Here is a 22,722-nt window from a genome sequence, read left to right as displayed (position 1 = left end):
TTCATTCAAGAAATAACTTATTGGATGCATTTTATGGGGCTTTCAAGAATGAAAGAAAAGATGCCTGATCTCTTTCATTTTTTGTCATACCAGCAGTAGTGGAAGCCACAGTGCCCTCCAACAGTAGATTACAATTGTGATATATAGACAATTTCCAGTGTCCCTCACCTTCCCACTTGGTAGGAATGAGTGGGCCACTACTTAGAATATTGAAATGCTGCTTTGCCATGACCCTGGCAACATAGTAACAGATGAAGCTTTTAAATTTATAAAACAAACCAACCTACAAAATACATAACTAAGTCATGGGAAAGGGACTGAGAATGCCTTTCCTCTAACTGAGTGTTGTATAGATGACTAAATATTTCAAGGAAAGAGAACATAAGGAAGCAAAAAAAAAAAAAAAAAAAAAAAAAGAGATTAAAAGAAAGCCATGAGAAGGTTTAGGAAGAGCTAATGAGTGTCAACATGAGCTTCCTCAAAGACAGACCCTGTAGCTTCCAGAATCCCTTGAGTAATGAGGTCTCTTTTTTGGTTAATTACAAGGAAAAATACACTTTATGGATGTCCCTAGTAACAACGTCTAAGAATAAAATGGTATATTCATATCCTTTATTTCATTTGATTCAATAACCTTATGAAGCGAAAGGAAAAATATTATAGATGTCATTTTGTGGATAAGGAAGCTGAGGCACAAAATGAAGTGCCTTTTCCAGAGGCTAGTAGGAGGAATACTGGACCTAGGGTTTTAAAGAGCAATAGATAAGGAGGGATCCTCTTGTTGTTGGGGTGGTATGGAGCTAGGTTCTGTAGAAATGGAAAGCCATCCAAAAAGATACACTGCTATATAAGACGTATGTCTTTTATGGGGGGGGAGAGAGAGAGAGATGATATCTCGGTAAGACATTTTCTTGCTATTAGAAACTAGTACTTGCCACAAAAAGTAGTCAAGTGGAAAAAGCTGTCTTGAGAAACTATTCTTTTTTTCCCCTGGCTTCATTATCCCACACCCCTAACTGTGCCATGTTCTTATAAGAAGCAGCGTTTCAAAAGCAGGGAATCTGCTTACAGGTAGTTCACGTATTCACAGACTCAAGTAGACAGGCATTTGCTCTGTGCCAGAGTAGGGGATATAAAAATGGGTAAGGCATGGATCTTAACTCCAGTCGTTTTCAATTTGTGAGACAGAAAGCTCCTCCTGATAGATGATGAACTGTTCTAAACATCCTTTCCTAACTCCTAGGGGCTGGCAAGTGATGCAGTTCCCCAGACTTCTCATTTTTATATCTACATACGAGAGAACTACTTAGTGTGTAATTAAGAATTACTGCAATTTAGGGGCGGCTGGGTGGCTCAGTTGGTTTCACGTCCGACTTCGGCTCAGGTCGTGATCTCATGGTCTGTGAGTTCAAACCCCATACTGGGCTCTGTGCTGACAGCTCAGAACCTGGAGCCTACTTCGGATTCTGTGTCTCCCTCTTTCTCTGCCCCTCCCCTGCTCATGCTCGCTGTCTCTCGCGCGCTCTCTCTCTCTCTCTCTCTCTCTCTCACAAAAATAAACATTAAAAAAACCCTACAAAATTAAAAAAAAAAAAAAAAAGAGGGGTGCCTGGGTGGCTCAGTCGGTTAAGCGTCCGACTTCGGCTCAGGTCATGATCTCACGGTTCATGGGTTCCAGCCCCGCGTCGGGCTCTGTGCTGACAGCTCAGTTTCAGATTCTGTGTCTCCCTCTCTCTCTGCCCCTTCCCCGTTCATGCTCTGTCTCTCTCTGTCTCAAAAATAAATAAATGTTAAAAAAAAAAAAAATTAAAAAAAAAACAAACAACCCTACAATTTAGTAATCATAAGCTAAAGTTACCAGATTATGAGTTAACTGAAGACTAGTCTTTAATGAACAAGTTTGACACTTGGAAGCGTTGCAAAGCTCCTACTACATGTGTACAAATGTAGCTTGTTGGATTTCCTGTAATTTCTTGAAAGAGAGCTTTGTAATCAGTATATCAGTAGTCTTGAGTTGGTACTTTTTTATTGTTGCTAGTTTTGTGTCTTAATTATGAACTGTCATTAATTTAACTTTATAATTGGTATCATTTGTTGTGTTTTATTTGTTAAGCTAGTGTGTGGTAATGTATATTTGCATTAATAGTACTCTCCACATAAAAGTTTCCCAATTTAGGGGCACTTGGGTGGCTCAGTCAGTTAAGTGCCTCACTCGATTTCAACTCAGGTCATGAGGACCTGGGATCAAGTCCTGCATTTGGCTCTGCACTGACAGCGTGGATCCTGCTTGGGATTCTGTCTCTCAACCTCTCTCTGACCCTCCCTTGCTTGTGTTTGCTCTCTCTCTCAAAAAAAAAAAAAAAAAAAAAAAATTGAAAAAATTGAAAAAATTTCCCAATTCAGACTTTGACAATGTATTGTTAATCAAATAGGAAACATTCATTTTCTTGTTATTAAAACAGATATTTATAAAATTTCCTTGTAATGATACTTAATTGTTAATTTCCCCCTGGAGCTTGGGAACCAAGTAAGCTGTGAATTTTTTTTGCCCCACCTAAGTGAGCCACAAACAAAAAAATTTGAGAGCTACTAACTTTCTTTGGATTCATAGTCTAGAGGGGGAGACAGCCATCTAAGAAAAAGTTATACAATAGGTGACTATAATAGAACTATATACAAACTGTAGTGTGATTACATCTGTGTGTGTTTTGGTATATGAGGAATATCATGGAGGAGTGGGCATAATGTACTGGCTTTTGTAGAAGGAACAGGAATTTGATAGATGGACAGACAGGAAAGGGCATTCTAAGAAGAGGGAACAGCATATATAAAGAAAGGGAGGCATGGCTACCACTGGTAACATTCCTTCTGTGAACATCAGTTTCCTCAACAGAAATAATGTCTATTCTCCTTAACTTACAGAGTCATGATGATTATTTTGAAAAGGTTTTATAAATTGAAGTGCTAGCTATAGCACTTCCTTCCTTCCTTCCTTCCTTCCTTCCTTCCTTCCTTCCTTCAACATTTCCAACATTTGAGAGCCTTTTGTGTCTCTTGTAGGTAATGTCACGTCAAGACCTCTTTTGACATCCTTTCATTCTAGTCATTCTTTTCCTCTGTTTTGTTCCTTCAAGGCCCTGCTCTGTAATATCTAAACGCAGGTGCAAGAGAAGATTTGTGTATATACCTAGCTTTAATAGTAGGAGAAATTCTTTAACCGCCTATATATAACTGTTTAAATTGTGACCTATGTATCTAGTCTTAACAGTATCATAATCCATGGACCATAATCCCCCACAGCCAAAAAGTCATTTCAAAATAAGTGTAAGTCTTTATTTGTAAATTGTGGAACATTGTGAAATAGAAGGGAGTTCACAGATCTGCTTCTCAAAATTCTCTTTTTATTTCCTGTCTGCTTCCCTTATACATCATAGCTGCTCCTCTGCTTTTCTTCTGAAAACCCTCCTAAGTCTCCCTTTCCAACAGTCCATCACTAGCAGATGGTAAAATCTGTGGGGAATGTAAGACTACATTGGGAAAGGGTATAAGAGCAGTGGTAAGAAGTTACATTATGGCCAATTCAGGAATAATATGTGTGCCCATGCACGTGTGTACACATACATGTTATCATTCAAAATTAAAATATTGTTACTGAGTCCAATCAAATGTCTGTTTTAGTTTGAATATGAAACTATTATATTGAAAAATATCATCTTTGATAAAATGACAGTTTCTTTGTTATTTTATAATACTCGAAAAGCAGAAACAAATACAGCTTTTTTGGTTTCCATTAATTTTTATTTTTGTCTTTTTTCCATTTTTAATAATTTGATATATTCAGAAGACCATATGAAACATTTATATAAGTCATGAAACATAGTAAACAAATACCTAAAAACCTAGTATCCCAAGTTAAGAAATAGAGCATGACCACTGCCATTTTTTTCCCTGTGTGCACCATTCCTTTATGCCACTTTCCCTACCTTTGAGGTATCCTCTATCCTATTTTATTTCATGTCTTTCCCTTGTTCTTCTCTGTAGATATACGACAGCATATTATTTAATTTGGAGGCAGCTTTCTAATCTTCTGAAATGCTTTTCAGGCAATATAATTTCCTATGATTGTATAGATGTTTAATTAAAATCCTGCTGCATATATTTTTTATTTAACTTAGGTTAATTCTTTATTCTTAGTGTTTTGCCATGTCTTTAAAATTTATTCAGAAACATACATATTGCTGTGTAATATTCTACAGAGTTGATACACTATGATTTGCTTACCATTTCCCCCTATTTTTTTTAAAGATTTTGTTTTTAAGTAATCTCAAAACCCAACATGGGGCTCGAACTCACAACCCCGAGATCAAGAGTCATGTGCTCTACTGACTGTGCCAGCCAGGCACCCCTCCCCCTATTTTAGACATTTGTATGTGTCAATTTTTTTTTTTTTTTTTTGTCAGAAAAACTGTGATCAGTCCCTTTGTGTAAATGCCTTTGTTAATATCTCTGATCATTTACTATTTTTTAGGTAAATTCTTGGATGAAGAGGTACTGGATCAAGAGTGTGTATGTTTTAAAGACTATTATTAAATCTTTCATATCCAGAAAAATTGTGCCTGTTTACACTCTGACCAGCAGTATTGGAGAAGACCAATCTGGGCAAACTTTATTTGAATAATTCACTGTGTCAGGATTATATCCTGTTGCAGAAAATACCATATTAACCAAAAAAATTTTTAAAAGAGCTGTGTTGTTCTTTCATACTGGAAATAGGTGTTTTTCCTATTTGCTATAGGATATTTTTTCAGCCATTGTTCAGGCACCATGTCATTCTGTCTGCTATATTTGTGATAGTTAATTATAGGGCTTAGTTAATCTCTACTGATCTATCACTCCCTCTGAGAATTTATCTATTCTTACCATTCAGTTGTCACCACTAGGGGATGCTAATTAAATCTGTATATTCAGCTCAGTTCTTTCACCAAAGCATTAGTTCCTTTTCTGTACTTGCCTAAGCAGACAGACTCCATGACTACAACAAATTCCTCTGAAGAAGTAATCCTTTGCCTAGTCTTGTCAGTTTTGTCAGTGAGGTTATGTGAGTATTAATCACTATTTCGTTTTTTATTTTTATTTTCTAACTTTTTATTTTGACAATTTAAGACTTATAAAAAGTTGCAAAAATAATACAAAGAATTCTTATGTAACAGTCACCAAAATTGCCCAAAATGTTAGCATTTTATTCCATGTGCTTTATTGTGCTCCCCTCTTGTTACACACACACACACACACACACACACACACACACACACACACTTTTTCCTTCCTGGTTAACTCCTTTAAATATTGGAGTTGTTTTTGGTTTTGTTTTTGTTTTTTTTCCTTTTTATCTCAGCTTCCCTTCTTCCTACTTCCCTTCTTTACCTTAGGGTGCTATATAAGATAAGAAAAAGGGCATAATATTTGAAATTATATACCTTGATTCAAAACTCAATTCTACCACATTCTAACTGGATGAATTTGGTCATATTATTTCTGAGCTCTGGTATCATCATATACAAAATGTCTGTTATACCAGTTCTCAAGACTGTTGTAAGGGCTAAATGAGATAATGTGTGTCAAAAGTATGCTATATGATGAATGTTGGTCAGTCCTTTGCCTGTTTAGTAGAGTGCCAGGCATTGTGGTAGGTACTGGGGTTCAGAAATACTTACTTCATGTTGTCAATTCTTCCCTCAAATTATTTTTTACTTTTGATTGTTTTTTCCATTTTCATTGCCTCTACCCTAATCCACAGCATCATCACCTCATGTCTGAGCCATTGTAACAACCACTGGGTCCCCAAACTGTTTTTTGGAATTTGCATCAGTGCCAAACTAATAATTGTTCCGAGAGATGGTATGGTATAGTGGAAGAAGTATGGACTTCATTATCAACAGATCTGGGTTTATGTCTTGGCCCTACTTCTTAGAAATATTGTGACACTGGACAAGTCCCTTTACTGGTTCTAAGTTGAATCCCTTTTCTTTCTTTTTCTTTCTTTCTTTTTTCTTTCTTTTCTTTTCTTTCTTTCTTTCTTTCTTTCTTTCTTTCTTTCTTTCACCAGCAAATGTCAGGGACTGTGCTGGGTGCTAGGAATATAAAGCAAACATTAAGGGGCTTCTGGCTGGTACAGTTGGTAAAGTATGCAACTCTTGGTCTTGGAATTGTGACTCTGAGCCCCATGTTGGGTGTGGAGATTACTTAAAATCTTAGAAAAGCGTTAATAGGTTCCTTGAACTTAAAGAACATCATGCTCTGGTGGGGGAGACACACAGTGATTAATAACTGTGGTTAACATGGCATTGTAAAAGAAACCTAGATTTGGAGTCAGATATAAGTGGCAGCTTGTTATGTAGTGATTAAAGCACAAAATTAACTTTACAGTCAGATTGCCTGAGGTCTAGTCCTGGCTTTGCCACTTCTTAGCTGTATCATCTTAAGCAGATTACTTAACCACTCAAAACCTCAGCATCCTCATCTTTGTAGAATGGAGATACTGATAGAATTGAACTTACAGAATTCTCATGGGAAGTAAATGAAATTATATATGTAAAGTGCTGACCATAGTTTAGGCATATAGCATATATTAACAAATAGCATGAGCTCAATAATTATGATTATGATACTGTTATAGCTTAGTGGGTAAAAGCTTAAAAATGTAGGCTGTGACCTCATTCTTGTGTTAGGAGTCCCAGTTGAGTAACCTGTTGGCCATGTAAATATGGGGAAGATATTTAACCTAAGTCTCAGTTTCCTCATTTTTAAAATGCATCTTGTAATGGTGCTTGATTCATAGAAATTGAAAGAACTCATGTATCTAAAAGAGCTCTGAACCAGGACCTGAGACTTAGTGTTTCATGAAAAATAGCAGTGGTAATTTTTATTCTAGTTCTGCCATCTGCTGGCTGTTTTATCTTTGACATGTAAATTAATTTTTCTGAGCCTCGGTTTACTTACTTACTTGGTTCAAAACAAAGTTGTTTTGAGATTGCAAGCATGTATAAAGTAGTTACGTTAGTGCCTGGTACCACACAGCTGTCATTCAGTACGTGATAGTTGTTGTTATGGTGCAGTTTAATTTGTCAGGTGCTGAGAGTAAAATCTGCTTTGGAAATTAACAAAGACATCACAGAACTTGTGATGTTTGACTGAATTTTGAAGGACATGTGAAATTTTACCACATAGAAGTACTAACCTAAAAAAAAGACTCAGAGGTATCTAAGTGCCTGTCACAGTGCTTAAGGAACAGTGTTAAGTAGTAGGTTGCATTAAGTTACACGTAGTTTAGTGTACCTGGTAGGTAGCATATTTGGTGGGAGAAGGGAACAGTGGAAAATGAGAGTTGAAAGGAAGGTTGGAGCCTGTTAGTAAAACATTTTGAATACCTTGCTGAAGTGTTTACACTTTATTCTTAAGGTCTTTGTTTTTCCAACTTCTTTTTTTTTTTTTTTTTAAGTTATTTATTTATTTTGAGAGAGAGAGAGAGCATGAGTTAGGAAAGGGCAAAGAGAGAGAATCCCAGGCAGGCTCCACACTGTCAGCTCAGGCCCTATGTGGAGCTCTAACTCACGAACTGTGAAATCATGACCTGAGTCAAAATCAAGAGTCAGATGCTTAACTGTCGGGGCCACCTGGGCACCCCTGTTTTTCCAACTTCTAACAGCAGAGGAAACTAAATTTGCTGTGGGATAGGAAAGGGAATTTTTAGAAACTGGTGTTTACAAACATTAATTTCTTGATAACTTCTGTTTTGTCTTAAAATTCATGCAGTGTTTGCCCTTGACATCATGTATTTGTTTCAGTACAAAAATATTTGAAGTCACATATTGGTTACATAATTCCCTCTCTGCCATCCTCCCATACTCTTCATCCTCTCAAATAATCTTTGGATATGTTTAATGTTCTGTGGTATGCCAAGTTTATTCTCTAGCTTTAGTTCCCTGGCACACCTCTGCTGGGAACCCCTTGTATGTGTTCCCAGCATGAGAACTGTGGTTATAGATAATATGGCACCTTCGAAACTTTTTTTTAGAAGTAGAGTAATATGATAAGAGCTGTGCATTAAAGAACTGGGTAGGGCTGGATTGAATAGATTGCATTTCAATTAATTAAAAAGAACTTTCCTGGAGTACCTGGGTGGCGCAGTTGGTTAAGCAATTAAACCTCAGACTCTTGATTTCAGCTCAGGTCATGATCTCACAGTTTTTGAGATCAAGCCCCCACATTGTCGGCTCGGAGCTGGGTTAGGAGTCAGTTTAAGATTTTCTCTCTCTCAATCCCCACCTAACACCCCTACACCTCTCCCCCACTCACACTTACTCTCTCTCAAAATACACACACACACACACACACACACACACACAAAGAAGATTCTTTCTCGTCTCTCAAAAAAAAAAAACTCTCCTTTCTAGAAATTGTTTAGTCTTTGAACTGTGTGGATTGTTTTATGATCCAGATGAAGTCAGGGGCACCTGGGTGGCTTAGTTAGGTAAGCATCTGACTCTTGGTTTCAGCTCAGATCATGAGTAGCTTTGAGCCTTGAGTCACGCTCCGTGAGGAGGCTGCTTCGGATTCTGTCTCTATTCCCATCCCCCCCTCCCCCCCCCCCCCCCCCGCCAAATAAATAAATTTAAAAAAACAACAACATTCAAATGAAGTCAGATTTGACCTCCCTCTCCTCTGCTATTTTTGGTAGGAGTTTTGTTCTTACTCTGCCAGGGGTGTACCTAGTTGGTAAAGGGGAAAATCTCTGAGCAGGAATTTCCAAGAGATTCATTTTTTAGGCACTGAATTCCAGCTTCTCCTTTATCCTTTCTTTTTTAGTCTTCTGTGCTACTGTTATTTGTTTCAAAATAAAGTAGGGGGCGTCTGGGTGGTTCAGTTGGTTAAGTGTCCGACTCTTGATTTTGGCTCAGGCCATGATCTCATGGTTTGTGAGCTCGAGCCCCGGATCAGGCAGAGCCTGCTTGGGATTCTTTCTCTCTCTCCCTCTCTCTCTGTCCCTCCCCTGCTTTCTCTCTCTCTCTCTCTCAAAATAAATAAATAAACTTAAAAAAAATAAAGTAGAAAGCACTGGTCTCTCAATACTTCTGTATTAGCTTAAATTACTAGGATTCGGGGAATCATGGGAGTTTAGATATTGGCTTAGATAACCTAAGTATAGTTCTAGTTCTTTCACTGCTTGGTACATAACCTCTCTGTTCTTAAATGGGGGTGATTATCCTTGTTCATATCACAGGCCTACTTTTGAGTATAGGTGAGATACTGTATTCAACATTGGTATATAAAGTTGAAAAGGTAATATATTGCCATTGGATAAAGTTGTAGGCTCTGGAGCCACATTTCCTGGGTTTCAATTCTGGCTCCGTCCTTTACAAGCTCTGTGTTTCCAGATACACTGCCATTATCCTTTGTTCTCTCTGGTTCCTGCTTTATCTCATTTAATCCTCACAACAACTTCATGAGATAGGCATTATGATTATCCCTATTATAAGTGAGAAAACTGAAGAACAAAAGTTTGGGTAATGTGTATGATGTCACACAGTTAGCAAGTAAGAAGTTAGGATGTGCACTCTAGCTCCAAAGCCCAGGTTATTAATATTAGGCAGATACACTTCCCAACAGGAGAGCAACTATCTAGAAAATTCTTTGGCTTACCAATTAACAAGATAAAGTGGAATTTCCGTGAAAAGGAAAAATTTATGGGGTCCAAACCTCCTTGTTGAGTATATTTTACCACTTGTTAAAGAATGATTATTTAATATTATAAACGTTCATATATTACTTCCTGAGTTTATTCTGCTAAATGTCTTGTAAAAAGCATGTACTCATAAAGTTTGATATCTTCCCTCTGACACACAACTTTCATTTTTTTTCTCTTCTGCAAAATAAATAATTTTGACGTTTACCAACTGAGGTGGAAATATAGCTTGTTTCATCTGGGGGATGAATTTTAAACATTTAGGAAAATGGTACAATGAAGAATAGAAAAAGCAGGAAGAATTCATAGTTAAAACTTGGGAAATAAGATAGGTACAGTTCTATGTGGCAGCAGTTGAATTTGATGAATTATTTCCTTTGAAATTATTCTAATGTGTCCTTACTACATCTAGCTGCAGAGGAACCTGGGATGTGTGGTCTTTGTTACAAGTGGTTGTGTGGTCAGGTAAAAATAAAAGGTTTTATTAACATAGAAACAGAGGACAGGGGCGCCTGGGTGGCGCAGTCGGTTAAGCGTCCGACTTCAGCCAGGTCACGATCTCGCGGTCTGTGAGTTCGAGCCCCGCGTCAGGCTCTGGGCTGATGGCTCGGAGCCTGGAGCCTGTTTCCGATTCTGTGTCTCCCTCTCTCTCTGCCCCTCCCCCGTTCATGCTCTGTCTCTCTCTGTCCCAAAAATAAATAAAAAACGTTGAAAAAAAAAAAAAAAAAAAAAAAAAAAAGAAACAGAGGACAGATATTAGGGTTGGCAGCCAATAGTCAGTGTCACACTGGGCCAGCCATTTATGGCTTTTATGAAGTCTGTATCCTCATATATAAAATAACATATTTGTTACTCACCTTACTCAGTACAAAATCAAATATGTGAATGTGAAAGCACTCTGTAAACTGTAACATGTAAATATTTTAATAACAATTTTTGATTATAGAAATCTGTGCTGAATAGAAGGTCTGATTTTTTTTTCGGAGAAGAAAACTGGTAACATCCCCAAAATTAACTACCATTGACATTTTGATGTATTTTTTTTCTAGTCTTGTATTTATTTACAGTTTCATAAACTTTTTTTTAAAAGTAGGCTCCATGTCCAATGTGGGGCTTGAACTCATGACCCTGAGATCAAAAGTTGCATGCTCTACCAACTGAGCCAGCCAGGTGCCCCTATAAACTATTTTTTACGACAGTTTTATTGAGATATAATTCACATATTATGCAGTTCACCCATTTAAAGTGTATCCCAATTCAGTGGTTTTTAATATATTTGTAGAGTTGTGCAGCTATAACCACAATGAATTTAGAACACTTTCATCACCGCCCCACAAAAAAAGCCCTATAGCCATGAGCATTCACTTCCCATTTTCCTTCAACTCTTCCTCCACCCATCCCTAGCATCCAGTTATCTACTTTCTGTCTGTATAGATTTGCCTATTCTGGACATTTTATATCAATAGAATCATACGGTATATGTTCTTTTGTGACTGGCTTTTTTCATTTAGCATACTGTTTTTTTTAAGTTCATTTATTTGTTTGTTGTAAGTAATCTCTACACCCAATGTAGGGCTCGAACTCACAGCCCTGAGATGAAGAGTCACATGCTCCTCCAACTGATCCAGCCAGGTGCCCCACTTAGTGTACTATTTTCAAGGTCCATCCATGTTGTGTAATATATCAGGATTTTTTTTTTTTTTTTTTGCTAAATAGTATTCCATTCTGTAGATATGCTATATTTTGTTTATCTGTTCATCAGTTGATGGACATTTGAGTTGTTCCTACTTTTTAGTTATTATGATAAGTTTTCTATAAATATTCACATACAAGTTTTTCATTTCCCTTAGGTAGATATGCAGGGCTGGAATTACTAAGTTATATGGTAAAATGGTAGACTTTTTTTCCCCAAAGTGTCCACATCAGTTTATATTCCCACTAGCAATGTATGAGAGTTCCAGTTTTTCTATATCTTCACCAACACTCATTATTTGACTTCCTGATTATAGCCACCCTCTTGGATGTGAGGTATTTATTTCATTATGATTTTGATTTGCATTTCCCTGATTGCTAATAGTGTTGAACATTTTTCATATGATTATTGGTCATTTATACTTATTTGGAGAAACATCTATTCAGACCTTTGCCTGTTTTTAATTGAGTTTTTTTTTTTATTATTGAGTTGTAAGAGTTATTTATATATTCTAGATACAAATCTCTTATTAGATATATGATTTGCAGCTCATTTCTCCCATTCTGTGGGCTTTCTTTTCATTTTCCTGATGATGACCTTTGAAGCACAAAAGTTTCTTATTTTGATGAGATTCAAAGTGTCTGTTTTTTCTTTGGTTGTTTGTTCTTTTGGTGTTGTATCTGAGAAACCATTTATTAATCCGAAATCAGGAAGATTTATACCAGTGTTTTCATCCAAGATGTTAATTAGCTATTACATTTAGGTCTTTGATCCATCTTAAGTTAATTTTTGTATATGATGTGAAGTTGGACTCCCATCTTTTTCCTTTTGTATGTAGATGTCCATTTGCCCCAGCATCATTTGTTTATAAGCCTGTTCTTTTGCCTATTTAATTGTCTAGGCATGCTTGTCAAAAATATTGACCATAAAAAAATATTTACCATTGGGGCACCTAGGCGGCTCAGTCGGTTGAGCATCCGACTTTGGCTTGGGTCAGGATCTCGCAGTTTGTGAGTTCGAGCCCTGCATCAGGCTCTGTGCTGACAGCTCAGAACGTAGACCCTGTTTCAGATTCTGTGTCTCCCTCTCTCTCTGCCCCTTCCCTGCTCATACTCTGTCTCTCTCTGTCTCTCAAAAATAAGTAAACATTAAAAAAAAAATAAAAAAAAAAAACATTGACCATAAATATAAGAGTTTATTTCTGGATTCTCAGTTCTATTTAATTGATCTATATATCTATTCTATCTCAATTACTACACTATCTCAATTACTGTAGCTTTGTGGTAAGTTTCAAAATCGGCAAGTGGGGGTCCTCCAACTTTGTTGTTCTTTTCCAAGATTATTTCAGTTATTCTAGGTCCCTTGTATTTCTTTTCTTTTTCCTTCAAATTTTTATTTGAATGCTATTTAGTTAATGTACAGTGCAATATTGGTTTCAAGAGTAGAATTCAGTAGTTCATCACTTACATACAATACCCAGGGCTCATCATAACAAGTGTCCTCCTTAATACTCATCACTCATCTAGCCCATTCCCCCATCCACGCCCCCCCATCAACCCTCAGTTTGTTCTCTATCATTAAGAGTCCCCTCTCTTTTTTTCTCCTTCCCATATGTTCATCTGTTTTGTTTCTTAAATTCCACAGATGAGTGTAATCATATGGAATTTGTTTTTCTCCAACTGACTTATTTCATTAACATAATACACTCCACCTCAATCCACATCATTGCAAATGGTAAGATTTCATTCTTTTTGATCACTGAGTAATATTGCATTGTGTGTATATACCACATATTCTTTATCCATTCATCAGTCAATGGACATTTGGGCTCTTTCCATAGTCTGGCTAGATCCCTTGTATTTACATATGAATTTTAAGATCAGCTTGTTAATTTCTGCAAAAAGTAAGCTGGATTTTGATAGAGATTGTATTGAATCTGTAGATCAATTAATAATATTAAGTTTTCTGATCTATAAATATGGATGTCTTTCCATTTAGGTCTTTAATGTCTTATTTTAACACTTTTCTTAAATTTATTCCTATTTTATTATTTTTGATGCTATTGTAAATGGAATTTTCTTTTTATTTTTTTCATGTTTTATTTATTTTTGAGAGGGAGAATTAGCACAATTGGGGGAGAGGTGGAGAGAGAGGGAGACATAGACTCTGAAGGAGGCTCCAGGCTTGAGCTGTCAGCATAGAGCCCGATATGGGGCTTGAACCCATGAACTGTGAGATCATGATCTGAGCTGAAGTCGGATGCTTAACTGACTGAGCCACCCAGGCACGCCTGGAATTGTTTTCTTAATTTCATTTCAAATTGTTCATTATAAGCGTATAGATATAATTGATATTATGTATTGTAAATAAAACAGGTCTTATAGCCTACAATCTTGCTGAACTTGTTTTTTGTTTTTTTTTAAGTTCTGATAGTTTTTGTTGTTAATTCCTTAGGACTCTCTCTTTTTTTATTTTTATTTTTTTAACATTTATTTATTTTTTAAGAGACAAAGCAGGGGAGGGGCAGAGAGGGAGCCACAGAATCCGAAGCAGGCTCCAGGCTCTGAGCTGTCAGCACAGAGCCTGACGTGGGGCTTGAACTCACGAACCATGAGATCATGACCTGAGCCGAAGTTGGACACTTAACTGACTGAGCTGCCCAGGCGCCCCTATTTTTTTTTTTTTTTATGTTTATTTAATTATTTTGAGAGAGGGAGAACGTGCCAGCTGGGGAGAGCCAGAAAGAGAGGGAGAGAGAGAATCCCAAGCAGGCTCCCCACTGTCAGCACGGAGACCCACCCGTGCCTTGATCCCACAAGCTGTGAGACCATGACCTGCACCGAAATCAAGAGTTGGACACTCAACAGAGTCACTCAGGTGCCCTCCTTAGGATTTTCTTTATACAGGATTATGTCACCTGCAAATAGTGATGGTTTTACTTTTTCTTTCCAATCTGTATGCTTTTTATTTCTTTCTCTTGCTTAATTCTAGGACCTTCAGTACAATATTGAATAGAAGTGGTGAAGGCAGGTATCTTTGTCTTATTCCTGACTTTAGTGGGGAAATATTCAGACTTTAAACATTAAGTATGATACTGACTGGGTTTCTCATAATCTTTATCAGGTTGAGGAGGTTCTATAAACTTTTTATACCTTCTGTATGTCATTAATATATCTTTGAACTGTACTTTTTAATGGCTGCCATTAAAATGTCACATGTATGGTATAATGCATTTAAGATTTGTGCTCCTGAGTCAGTTTTTAATTTGAATATATACCTTATCAGCATGTGCAGAATGATGAGAAAGATGTTACTTTTCTGAGCTAGTTTTCAATTAAAACTTTAAAAATGAAGATAATGCCTGACTACTTTTTAGAATGGGGTGAAAGAATAAATGAAATAATGGATAATTCATGTAAGATACTCAGCACAGTCACATAGAAAGCATGTAATGAATAATAGCTCCTATAATTATATTTTAATTATATTATTGGGGATACTTAGAGTGTTTATTTCTATAATTAAAACCCTTACACTTACATCTTTGTGCTTATTTGATTAATTCTTTATTCCTCAGACTGGAATAACTGGGTTAACCTTTTCTATTTTGAAGATGCTAACACCTAAAGCAAATTCTTTTACCCACATAAATTCATCTTGTTTAAATTATCAGATTGGGATGGGGATTTTGTGGGAGATCAAGTTGGAAAATAAATGGGGCTAGATTTTGGAAGAACTGAGTCATCAGTCTAATAATCTAAGAATTTTGTCTTCTTCAGGCACAGGGAAGGGTCATGAGTAGTAATTTAGGAAGATTAGGAAGAAGATTAGGAAGATCTGCTATACCTCTGAGGTCTTCCCTGACCATCCTTGACTGATTAGGGCACCCTGCTTGTGCTTACATACTACCCAATATGTCCTCTAATATGGTATTTAATGCACTTTATGTAAATACTTGTTTAAATGTTTCTCTTCTGCTTCTTGAAAACATGGGTCACCTGTTGTATTCCCACTGCCTAACACAATATCTAACATATGGTGGACTGAGTAAAAATACTTGTTGAACGAGTAAATGAATGTTTTGTTCTCTACTTTCCTGGAAACTAACTTGTTGGCTTTTGTATTCCTTTTATGTTTTTTCTGGACTCCAAGGAGGAGGCATCTCCGTATTCCTTACTTGATATCTGCTTAAATTTCCTGACTACTCACCTTGAGAAGTTCTGTTCAGCAAGACAAGATGGAACATTGTGTCTTCAGGAACCTGGAGTATTCCCACAGGAGGTGGCTGATCGACTGCTTCAGACCATGGCCTTTCATGGTAAAAACTAGACAGAGGAAACCAGAATTATGCGCTGTTAATTGGCATTGGATTTTGAAATGCTGCTGTGGCCATTTAATTATTTTCTTAGAAAAGGCCAGATGAGCCTGATTCCAGGAAAAGGAATTCATTTATTTTTGCCTATCTTGCCACTTACTGTGTAATTTGGAATAAGCATTTTTCTTTTCTAATCTGGGAAAATTGCTTTTTATCTTTCTTCTTCTTTTTCTTCTTCTTTGCTTTTCTCATGGCAAAAATAATTTAAACTTTCAAAATATCCATTTAGAAATTTGCTGGTATAAAATACCTTACATTTTTCCTTTTTTCTTTTGAGAGAGAGAGAAAACACACACACACACACACACACACACACACACACACACACACACACGATGAACAGGGGAGGAGCAGCAGGAGAAAGAATCCCAAGCAGGCTCCATGACCAGTGCAGAGCCCCACACAGGGTTCGATCCCACAACCTTGGGATCACTACCTGAGCTGAAATCTAGAGTCAGACACTCAACCGACTGAGCCACTCAGGCACCCCTACCTTACATCTTCATTTGGCAGTGGGAGAATAAATACTATTAGGGAGAAACTAACTTCTGCTGTTGACCTTTGAATTGGGAAAGCGTCGCTTAATTTAGTACTTCTGTTTTCAAAAACAAGTTCTGAACATAAATTGGGAAAGTCTTCTCTCTGAAATTCTGTTTACGTATATTGAGGTTTTTGTTATTTCTGCTTAAGTTTTAAGTTGAAAGGGATAATGTCTTTATATATTTCTGGTTCATAAACTCTTACAAGTAGAAAATAAAACTTGTCCACAAGTATAAAATAGAATGAAAGTGTGGCGATAATAACAACTATCATTTATTGATTGCCTGTTACATGCCAGACATTTTATGTTTTCCTTGAATTTTCTCAAAAACCCTCTAAAATAACCATTACTATCCCATTTATATATAAGCAGATAAAGAAACCTAGTTTCAGAGAAGTAACTTGTCACAATGCATCAGTCCTGGTTTAAATGTAAGTCTGTCTGATTCCAAATCTGTGCTGTTTTCACTGCCACGCAATCTTTCTACATCCCCATTAGAGATATCCCTGCTCCTAGATGCCAGATAATGCTATACATTTTTGCTGTGGCCTTAAATATGTATATATTTATATATATAGTTTATATATACATAAAGTTTGTATCTAGATAATGCATTCCAAGGAAGGGTAGGAGAAATAAGGCTGTAATTGAGGCATTTTGGAATAATTTTGGAAAGAAGACGTCTGCACTCCTTTTTGCACTGGTTGCTCAAGTCTGTAGTCTGTTTGAATTCTTCCAGCCTGCCAAAAGGAACTAGGGTAAATTTCAAAGGTACTACATATGGTAAAGTTAAAGATCCCTTACAGAGCTACACAAGAATTTAAGAGATTATGACAGTGCCAACATTTCTTTCTTAGTCTTAGTTTAATGATTATGCTTAACATACTCAATTCACATATATATACATATAACTGATCTTGTAAATCAAAAGCATAAATGTTGGGGCGCCTGTGTGGCTCAGTCGGTTAAGCGTCCAAATTCAGCTTAGGTCATGATCTCACGGTTTGTGAGTTCAAGCCCAACATTGGGCTCACTGCTATCAGCTCAGAGCCCTCTTTGGATCCTCTGTCCCCCTCTCTCTCTGACCCTTCCCCACACGCAAATGCTCTCTCCCTCTTTCTCTCAAAAATAAAAAATGAACATTAAAAAAAAAAGAATGTTAACTAAAGTTTTAACTTTGCCAGATTGTTTTTGAAATATAACCACTGATAGGTAAGAATAGCAGCTAACAGTTATTGAATACTTATTATCACATACCAGGCACTGTGGCAAATGCTTTATATGGGTAAAATTATGGAAGTAATTTTTAAGTGTAACTAAATAGTTATACTCCAAAGTAGTGTCTTAGAGAGGCTATATGCTTCATCAGTGTGTTTTCTACCTCTCCTTTGCAAGCTGCTTTCAGATGAGGAAACTGAGGGTCAGAGAAATAACCTGCCCTCCCATTGTGTTACCCCAATGTGATTACCTGCCTTATTCACCAAAAAATGTTCTGAATTACTTAATCTCTTTGCAAAAATTATACCCACTTGCAGACAATCAAGGGTGGATACTATTCACCTGAAACTAATATAACATTGTATGCCAACTATACTTCAGTAGTAAAGATAAAAATTTAAAAAGTAGAAAGCTGTGGGAATGCAGGCTGGTGCAGCCACTCTGGAAAACAGTATGGAGATTCCTCAAAAAACTAAAAATAGATCTACCCTATGACCCAGCAATTGCACTACTAGATATTTATCCAAGGGATACAGGTGTGCTGTTTTGAAAGGACACATGTACCCCAGTGTTCATAGCAGCACTATCAACAATAGCCAAAGTATGGAAAGAGCCCAAATGTCCATCGATGGATGAGTGGATAAAGAAGATGTGGTATATATATACAATGGAGTATTACTTGGCAATCAAAAAGAGTGAAATCTTGCCATTTGCAACTACGTGGATGGAACTGGAGGGTATTATGCGAAGTGAAATTAGAGAAAGACAAAAATCATATGAGTTCACTCATAGGACTTTAAGAGACAAAACAGATGAACATAAGGGAAGGGAAACAAAAATAATATAAATACAGGGAGGGGGACAAAACAGAAGAGACTCATAAATATGGAGAACAAACTGAGGGTTACTGGAGGGGTTGTGGGAGGGGGGATGGGCTAAATGGGTAAGGGGCAGTAAGGAATCTACTCCTGAAATCATTGTTGCACTATATGCTACCTAATTTGGGTGTAAATTTTTAAAAATTAAATTAAATTAAAAAATTATCCATTAAAATATTCAAGCCCTTTGGAAAAAGAAACAAAAAAATAATAAAAAGTAGAAATCTGTGGGAAAAAAACCTTACAGTACTTCTAGGCTGTATTATATGTTACATGACAAGTTTGAAATTCAACTTATGTATTTGTCAAATGTAGATTAAGAGATAATAATTAAAATATGAAAAATTGAAAAACAAGTGGATACTACTGATAATATGCAAAAGAACATACTGCCAATTCTTGTCACAATTTATAAAATTGTTTTATCAGTTTTTCTGTGTATTTGAAAATTTTCATAAAAAAATGGAAGAAGTCCTATGAATACTTTTAGAATTTATAATATCATTTTTTCTAATAGCATAATGATTTTAGAAAATACTTAGCTTCTTTACATCAAAAATTCTTTCTTATTTACCCAATTCAAAGGGGTAATGATACTGGTAGCAGGTTTTATTAAAATAAGCCAGATACTGGGGTACCTGGGTGGTTCGGTTGGTTAAGTGTATGACTTCGGCTCAGGTCATGATCTTGGTTCATGGTTCAAGCCCCGTGTTGGGCGCTGTGCTGACAGCTCAGAGCCTGGAGCCTGCTTCAGATTCTGTGTCTCCCTCTCTCTCTGCCCCTCCCCTGCTCACGCTGTATCTGACTCTATCTCTCAAAAATAAATAAATGTTAAAAAAAATTTTTTTTTAAATAAAATAAGCCAGATGCTAACGAGTTTTACTTATGGGGATCTTTGATTTTCTTGCTATAATCTTTGCTTATTCTGTGTCATGGTGCTAAAAACTTTCAAGGGAATGTGTGCATAAGAATTAGAAATCAGAATAAGAATTTTGTCATCTAATGGTAATGCCTCTGTAACTAATCTAAACTGATACACCTTGACATGTTCAGCCTTCTGTTTTGAGATTAAATTGAAAAGAATAATACCTTTTGAAACATTATGGATTTCATCCTTGAATAGTCAACTAGACTTTCTAGGTGACTGAGAGCTCATACTCCCAGAGTAGTACCCCACTTATCTGGAGCTCACATTGCTGGTCACCTTTGCTGTCTATAGTCTAAACCAGAAAGAAACAAAAAATGCTGTCGGGCGAAATCCTTACATTTAGGCTTGTGTACTTCACTTCTTGAAAGAAGCGCTTGAGGAAGCTTCATTTAGAGCATATTCTTGAATGGGAGTACTGAGAACTGTGGTAGAGTAGGAGGATCCTAAGTCACTTTGTCCCATAGATATTCCTAAATAATACCCACATCAGTGTAGATAATCTAGAGCATATTCTTAAATATACATGGTTCTAGTTACCTTGGGTCTTTTTTTTTTTTTTTTTTTTTTTGAGAAAGATCTCTCTCTCTCTCTCTCTCAATGTTAGTTCATTTGAGAGAGAATGGGGAAGCAGCAAAGATGGACAGAGAGAAATAGAGAATCCCAAGCAGGCTTTCAGTGCAGAGCCCAATGCGGGGCTTGATCCCATTGAACTGTGAGATCATGACCTGAGCTTAAATCAAGGGTCAGATGCTTAACTGAGTGAGCCGCCCAAGCGCCCCCCTTGGTTCATAGCAAACTAAGAATTGATCATCTAAAGGGGACAGGCTGCCAACTAACAACCCAAGTAGATAGTATGACAGTGAAGGAAGATTTAGCTTAAATATACTGTAGCAAGTACAATTATTGGTCATGGAAAAAAGTAGGCGATTCTTAAATATGTTCATTTTTGAAAGAAGGGGAAGATAATCCAGGAAGATTTCCTTCAGATGTAGTAATGACATTTAGGTGGTGCTTTCAGTTTGCAAAATGCTTTTTATATATATTGTCTTATTTAATCTTCATAGCAGTCCTTGTGAGGGAGACATAATTACTCCCATTTTATAGATAGGGAATCTTAGACTTTTGGAATAGTTTGTCTAGTGTCAAAAAGCCAATAAATGTTGGAACCAGGACTTAAACACAGGACTGATTTCCAGATATCATGCTCTTTTAAAAATTTTTTGCTGTTAAAAAAAATAATAATAAAAAATTTTTAAAAATTCTTTGCTGTTTTAATTCCATTACTATTAAATGTAGAACCTTAAACTTAGTTATTAGAAAACTTTACTTAGCACCTGGGTGGCTCAGTTGGTTAAGCCGCCGACTTTTGATTTTGGCTCAAGTCATGATCTCACAGATCCTGAGTTCAAGCCCCACGTTAGGCTCTGCTGTGACAGATCCTCTGTATCCATCTCTCTGTCCCTCTTACCCCCTCCTCTCTCTAAATAATAAATAAATATTTTTTTTAAAAAAAGAAAAAAATTTACTTAATATAGATTGACCCAAAGAGACCAGGAGTAACTATTTTACAAAATGTATGTATATGATACCAAATTTGACAGCACATTTTGTAATGCACGGTGATAGTCACTATAAGATTAAAATCAGTCTTAACTGAAGAGTCTAAAGTTTCATCTATAAAAGACAAAACTGACATTAAAAAATATGTGCAATTATATTTTGTGGTATAAACAGGAAAACATTGATCCTAACTCAGAATCTATTTCCATTTTTGGTTTGCACAAGGGTCCTCAACAGAAGATCCTTAACATATGTGTAGAGGGGGTTACTAGTGGGTTCAGAAGAGGCCCAGTAGAAGTAAAATGTATAAGAAGAAAGCTCCGGAGAAGAAGAAAATTATTAAACACCTGTTGTGTACCTGGTGTTATGTTAGGTATTGAGTGTACAATATTGAACACAGGAGGAATCTTGCTTTCATGGAGCTTATTGTTCAGTAGGACTTGTTAACTTACTTAACTGTAATTAAGAAGCAAACCAACATATGGAATTACAACTTGTGATCAATTCTCTGAGGGAAAAAGAACATGGTTCTCTCAGGGAGAATAAAAAAAGAAGGCATCTACTTTAGATTGGATGGTCAGAGAAAGCTTCTCCAGGGAGGCAATAACTTGGCTGAGACCTGCATGATGAGGAGGCATCAGTAATGTAAAGATGGGGTCTCTCAGCACTGCCCAGGAATTCTTGAATATTTCCCTGATCAGCTACCCCGTGCTCCTAAAATTTGTTTAAAACTGTTTTCCAGAGTAGCTCTACCATTTTATATTCCTACCAGCAATATATGACTAATTCAGTTTCTCCAAATACTTGCCAGCATTTGCTATTATTACTGTTTTTTGTTTGAGTCATTCTGATAGTATTTGAGTCATTTCTTTAAGTATTTTTGCAGTCCTGCCCGCTTTCTCTTCTTCTGGGACTGCAGCGACATAAATATCTCTATTCACTTTTTTTCCCAGTATATATATGTTTTTCTGATTATTTAGATTTAGGTAATTTCTGTTGTTTTATCTTTTAGTTCACTGATTCTGTTGTTCCTTACATTCTGTTGTTGAGCTCAACCATTATTTTTCATTTTTAAGATTTCCATTTAGTTCTTTTTATATTTTCTGTTTGTTTGCTGAGGCAATTTTTCATTTCTTTTGAGCTTGCTTATAATTACTTATGAATTTTTATGATGGCTCCTTTAAAATCTGTCAAGGGATGTCAGGGGGCTCAGTCAGTTAAGCATCCAATTCTTGGTTTCAGCTCAGGTCATGATCTCACGGTTTGTGAGATCAAACCCCACGTTAAGATCTTCACTGACAGTGTGGAGACTGCTTGGGATTGTCTCTTTCGCTGTCTGCCTCTCCCCTGCGTGCTCTCTCTCTCTCAAATAAATAACATTTTTTTAAAAAAAGGATTTAAAATCTGTCAAATAATTTTAACATTTCTCTTATCTCTGTTGACATCTATAGATAGCCTTTTTTCATTTTGAGATCTTATGATAAGTGATTCCTTGGTATAATAAGCGATTTTTGATTGACATCTAGACATTTGAAGTATTATGGGACTTTTCTGTTTTAGTTTGTGTCCCTGACACCATTCCATTGAGGAAGGTAGAGGCCTTGTTATTGCCTACCTTGTTATTGCCAGATTGGGGTATATATTCTGGTTCCCCTCTTGACTTCTGTTGACACCCAAGACATGGGGCTTCTCAGTACAGTTATGCAAGGGATGGAGTTCTGGTTCCCCACAAGGATTCTACTGATATCTTCCTAGCAGAGAGGGATGTGACTACCTCATTTCTCTTC

The 22,722-nt window shown here is 36.6% G+C and overlaps 1 protein-coding gene across 1 annotated transcript in view; it reads left to right on the top strand.

The window, feature by feature from the left end:
• The window catches only part of ZYG11B (zyg-11 family member B, cell cycle regulator), a 93,343-nt gene that overhangs the window by 10,781 nt on the left and 59,840 nt on the right, over window positions 1-22,722 (top strand). The window contains exon 2 of the mRNA XM_060622294.3: window positions 15,588-15,753. Within this exon, the coding sequence (XP_060478277.1) occupies window positions 15,588-15,753 (166 nt within the window). The remainder of the gene's footprint in view (window positions 1-15,587; window positions 15,754-22,722) is intronic.

The sequence above is a fragment of the Panthera onca genome, chromosome C1 (genome assembly GCF_046562875.1).
Source record: "Panthera onca isolate mPanOnc1 chromosome C1, mPanOnc1 haplotype 2, whole genome shotgun sequence".
In the NCBI taxonomy this organism is placed as follows: Eukaryota; Metazoa; Chordata; class Mammalia; order Carnivora; family Felidae; genus Panthera; species Panthera onca.
Note: the sequence above shows the minus strand (reverse complement) of the source record. Positions and strands in the feature narration are given on the sequence as shown.